Here is a 5,511-nt window from a genome sequence, read left to right as displayed (position 1 = left end):
GAATTGGCAAAACTAGTCCCTGTAGTTCCCGAAAATGATATTTTTAGCCGTTTTAAGCGATTTTAAAGGTTTCTAAGGGCTATTTGGCATAATTGAAAGTTATGAAATTATAAAATAAGTTAAACCAAGTTTAATACCAACAAATACAAGTTTTAAATAGTTTAAAAGATCCGAATTACGTTCCCGAATCTGTTTAAACTTAAACGAATACATATACTAAAAATCTGAGATGTTACATCACCCACCCAAGGGAAACTCAACTTGGGTGGGATCGGTTCGTTTGCCATATATTTAATCTTTCTAAACCGATAACGAGATCGTTTACTGTCATATTATCTGTTTATTATTTATTCGGTCGTTTGATTTCACCCCACCCGTCACAGTCCTTTATAAAGAACAAATCCGTTCGTTTGTCGGATCCAATTTCGGGACCTACAATTGGTATTAGAGCGGGTTTGAACAACTAATTCAACTCTGTTCTTTGTATTTGGGTTATATTTCTTCGATTACCTGAACCGAGACGTTAATTTCTTGAAGACCCGTTGAAGTTTTGAAAATAAAGTTGGAAATAATAGTGCTAGAAGTTCATCTTTGTAGATCCGACGTTTCAGGATGGTTCCGCCATGCGCTGAAATTCTGGTGAGCCTGCGGTTCTTCTCCGGTGACGATTCTAGAGATTGGAGATGTACACATCAAACTCCGATATTCAGTTTGGTGAGTGTCGGTTGTCTCTGATTGTTTTGCAAATGTGGGATGAAGACAGTGGTTGCGGTTTTGGTAGCCGAAAATCGGTTTTCTGGTGGGTCGATGATCTGTCTCGTTTTTCATATTGTTGGTGGTTATGAACCACAATGGGAGCTGGTAGCGGAACTTGCGGTTGTAGAAGTGGCGGGGTGGCCGTGGTGATAGGGGTGGCCATGGCACCGCTGCACCGGTGACGATGGAGGTAGCTGGAGTGGTGGTGGAGATGATGGTGCTAGCGGTGGTGGTGATGCTAACATGGATGCAAATAATGGAGTATGGCGGCAACAACGTCTGATGACTGACCGACCGGAGCACACGATAATTCCGGCAAATGCGGAGCTGGTGACCGATTTTCCAGCAGGACCTAACATGGAAGCGGCTGGTTAAAATAGATGCAGCTAGGGTTTCAGCTGGGCCTGGTTTATTGTGTTGGGCCTAATTAAAATAGAAGCCAGGCTGACTCTGTGTTGGGCTTGCCATGCTTTGGGCTGGTCATGATTCTGGTCCAACAGTTATTTTTGGTTGAGTGTTTCTCTGTTTGACCAAACTAAAAAGTTAATATTGATTGGGTTTTTCGTCAAAAATAAAAAATAAATTAAAAAATAAAAAATTAATATCAAAAGTCAAGGGGATGATTGTAAGGCCAATAATATGTGACTTGCGATATTAATATGACGAAACCCGTTAAGTATATTATGGTCAAGCTAACAATTAAAGTGAGCGTGAATTCCGGATCAGAGACGAGAACTTCGATGCTCGCGTTTAGCTTCAACGGAAAAACGCTTCTAGAATAATATTGTTTTTGCTCTAAATATGTCACATGTTGTCTTTGTACGTGTATTTCCATGGTGTAAATCACCCACCCAAGGGGAGCTCACCTTGGGTGGGGTCGGTTCATTTAATATATTAATCTTTTTATCGATTACGGGATCGTTTGTTTATTATCTCTATATTATTCACTCGATCGTTTGATTTGTCGCACCCATCTCGATCGTTTATCAAGAACAAAATTTGTTCGAATGTCGGATCCGGTGTCGGAACCTGCAGATATATTTCTTTTTTTTTTCTAAAGTTAGTTTACAAAGAGGAGTTTGAGTAATTAATTATGGGAAAAAACTTTTTTTTTCTTTTGTACCGTTTAAAAACAGCAATAACTTTAGATTATTATTGTTGTTGTTGTACAGTTGTAGTAATTGAGCTTGTCTGTTTTCAGTCTTGATTAATGGATCTCTTCTACCCAGACCAAATCGAGGGACCTTGAACAATTATTGGCCAGGTCTTATAGAAAACGTTTTATATGACCTTGAGTGGGGGGCTTAGCCCCCAGTGCAGTGGCGTTTAATGTTTCAGCTGGATCGGACAACGACATAACTGTTCTCCAACAATCTTCATTATACATACGAGGCAACTTGTAAAATATCTTAAACTTATTACTCATATGTGTCTATTACTTTGTGTACATGTTTGTATGGAGAGGAGAATAGAATTTAATATTCCGATTACAAGCACCTTGTATTGTAAGCCCGTCTGGTGGGGTTTATGTTCTCTATACATATATCCGATTTGCATGAATTTGGCATTCAAAATCCACATCAATCCGTGTCATGTTTTTACGAATCTTGAACAAGAAAGTTTCTGTAAAATATTTAATTATGTATATATTGTTCTATGAATAAGATTCTCCAAAAGAAAATATATACTTTGTTAAAATATCCTATATGCTTGTGAAGGGAAAGAAAAGAATCTCATATGTTGAACCAAACTAAACTGCAGGAATATTATATAAAACATAAGTTTTCATTTGCACTGCAACTACCGTTCATTACAATAGGCATCAGATTACTTAACCGAAAAGACAACTAGTAGGCATATTATCGACCATCAATCCTTATCCAAATTAAAGCCCAAGTTATTCTAAGTAAACTGCGATGTTTCTTATTACATGACATTGCAGGCGTTAACGTTGTCATCGTTAAACATGTTACTAACTTTATCATCCCCCCGATGAGTGACATGAGTAATTCCATGCTTATCGCCAATATTGTATCCATGTCTGTAGTAATTGTAACTTTGTTTGTATTCATTAGTCGTGTCCTTGAAGTAGTTGCTAGAGGATGTGAAGTATAGTGGTGGATTGGGGTAAGGCCAAAACTCCGCCCTCTTTCCCGCCCTCCTCACTGCTTTTAGAACCTTGTTCCGATCCACATATCCAGTCACGGTTACCTTCTCGAGTTCTAGCTCCACCTCCACCGAATCCACACCTACTTCAACAAAATCATAAAAGTCTGTACTGACTCGTAAAACCAATGTTTTTATAATCGGACAGGTCATCAAATCAACCTTCTTATCACTGTTGAGTTGGTCGATTGGTAGGTCAGACCGGATTTAAAAATGGATTGATATCATAATTAATTTAATTTAAATATATGAATATATAACGAAACTAAAATAAAATATAAAGATACTTTATAATATTTGAGGAGTCATATTATTAGGCTGAGGGGTGTGGGGCGCTAACCGGGGCGCTAGAGCCCCTCCGCTCGCGCCCCGGGGCGCTAACCCCACACCACAGGGGCGCGAGCAGGGGCGCGAGCGGGGCGCGAGCGCGGAAATCCAGGCAGGCGTGAGGCTGGTCGCGGGAGAAGAGAGATAAAAGGTGTCTTGGAGTTCGAAAAAGAGCCGTTGAGGGGTGTGGAATTAATTAAAAAATATATATTAGCTGGAGCCCCTCCACACCAGGGCCAGGGGCTCCAACGGGGGCTCCAACACCCCCCTAATCCAGTTTCTCTCTCTGCCACACGTCATAATATTATTGGCTGGAGCCCCCACTAGAGCCCCCATTAGAGCCCCCCACACCCCTTAGCCTTATGAAGTTTAAATAAATAAAATAAAGAATTTAAAGAAGTAAATATACTATTAAATTTTATTTTGGAATGAAAATTAAAAGATTTAATACACTGGAATTAGGTTCGACCACCCGGTCCGATTCCAATCTGACCAATAGGCGACCGATTCAATTTAAAGCGACTCAACATCTACACAACCGGACTGGATATTTGTTAGGTTTTATTAACGGGCCTAAAATGTTCCCATAATTTAGCGAGAACTTTGTGTATTTTATAAATAGAAAGCAAGTTACATTTATACATTTAAAATTACCGAATTTTTATACTAATATTTTTTTAAAAATAGTGATGTGGCATAATATTTATTATTCATAATAGTTATTTTAAAATAAAACTTTTAAAAGAAAATATCAATTTTCAAATTTGTACATAATTTTTTATATAGCCATTTGTCCATTTTTGCATATGTGTAATCTGATGTGGGGGTGGCTAGCTAGCATGACAACAACGAGTGGTATGACAATTGACAAAAATTGTAAGTTGATATCTATTTTGCACTACTTAAAACTAAGAAAAAGTGTGCAGTTGATTTATATTTCATGCGTATATACCTCTAAGCTTGTAGATGGCACTTCTGACTACCCGCTCGCATCCGGTGCAACACATCCTGACTTGAAGCTCAATAGTCTATAATAATTATAGCAAAGTTTATAAACATAGTTGAAATACAAATTACAAGATGCTGATCCCCACTTTTTACACCCCAACAACAAAAGGTGAATATGGTTCTAGCTTCTAATATCTCCTTTGCTCATTCTCTTACCTTCCTTTAAGCATATTTTTAAGATTTAAATATAACGATAATTAATTTAGGTGCGAAAAGAAATTAGCAAACCTGTAAAGAAAGAGGTCGTCTACCCTTTGGCATGGCCTCGTGTTTGTGGTATTCTTTGGTAATTTTGTTGTTTGCTTGATAGCTAAAGCAGTAGTTAATGACAGCGGAAATGAATGATCCAAATAGACTTTCAGATCGCAGGTTTGCCATATGTAAAGTTTTTGTTCGAGTTTAAAAGGCGTGTTGATCGGGAATGGGTAAAGAGATGAGGAAACCTAGTCTAGAAGATATTCAAGTCTGAGATGTTAGAGAAGGCATCTCTAGCTTCCTTGATCAGTTTTGATCCTTTGTGTTGGTATTATGTTCAATAAAGAGTTGTGTTTGTGTTGCTTGATTGTAAGTTCACACATGCCCACAGGGAAAGAAAAGAAGATCATGGGAGCTTTACTTATACTATATTGGATATATGTAGACATGGACGTGGGAAGCAATGTTAAAAAGTACCTTTTTTATGTGAGGAATTGCATCTAAGCCACGGGATAATATTCATAATCTGTTGTTTCATCAACCCCCTTGAATTACTCAGTACATAAGTATCAGATGCAATCCCTGAATTAATTATTTGGTACAAAAGTATCTTATGCGAAGTAGATATTGAAGTGACCGAGCCCACAGTTCATGAAACATGTTACCGGACCTTAATTACTATTGTCTATATTAAGTATTTTGTGATTTTCCGTTTATCTTTAAGTTCATTTTTTAAACTAGGTTAGAAAACCGTGTATTACACCAGTTGAATAAAGAAAACTCGAGTTTCAAATTGAAATCAGTTTCCTTTAATTTTGTAACTTATAAATTTTATATATTACAAAGTGACGAAAGATGAAATAAGAGAATCGTAAAAAATAGGTTGAGCTTAAAGAACTGTGATATATGTGGGCATTTGATAGTTATTTATATATTATGTATACATTTTTTAGTGTGTGGCTTTTCTTTGAATTTCAGCATATCTTTTCTTTCAAAGAAATTAACAAATAATTAGGAAATAAAACATGTATAATGATAATGTATTTTATATTGATATTT

General features: G+C 37.1%; 1 protein-coding gene across 1 annotated transcript; it reads right to left on the bottom strand.

Annotated features, from left to right (window-relative positions):
• Positions 1-2,622: 2,622 nt before the first annotated feature.
• Positions 2,623-4,994, bottom strand: LOC143592756 (heavy metal-associated isoprenylated plant protein 30-like). Its single transcript, XM_077072598.1, has 3 exons — positions 4,486-4,994; positions 4,202-4,277; positions 2,623-3,005 (listed from the first exon to the last, which is right to left on the bottom strand). Exons 1-3 carry the CDS (start codon positions 4,633-4,635, stop codon positions 2,683-2,685), a joined length of 549 nt encoding a protein of 182 aa, XP_076928713.1. The 5' UTR covers positions 4,636-4,994; the 3' UTR covers positions 2,623-2,682.
• Between the last annotated feature and the right edge of the window lie 517 nt (positions 4,995-5,511).

This window comes from Bidens hawaiensis, unplaced genomic scaffold (genome assembly GCF_021521415.1).
Source record: "Bidens hawaiensis isolate Kalapana, Puna unplaced genomic scaffold, B.hawaiensis_p1.1 tig00041185_1, whole genome shotgun sequence".
In the NCBI taxonomy this organism is placed as follows: Eukaryota; Viridiplantae; Streptophyta; class Magnoliopsida; order Asterales; family Asteraceae; genus Bidens; species Bidens hawaiensis.
The sequence above is the reverse complement of the archived record's forward strand: the minus strand, read 5'-3'. Positions and strand labels throughout refer to the sequence as shown.

Bases quoted from the DNA above. Each gene is read 5' to 3' on its own strand.
- LOC143592756 (XM_077072598.1), bottom strand. From the start codon at position 4,635: ATGGCAAACCTGCGATCTGAAAGTCTATTTGGATCATTCATTTCCGCT. The intron at 4,278-4,485 runs GTTTGCTAATTT...TAATTATTATAG, and splicing joins GACGACCTCTTTCTTTACAG to ACTATTGAGCTTCAAGTCAG. The intron at 3,006-4,201 runs GTATATACGCAT...TTGTTGAAGTAG, and splicing joins TGCCATCTACAAGCTTAGAG to GTGTGGATTCGGTGGAGGTG.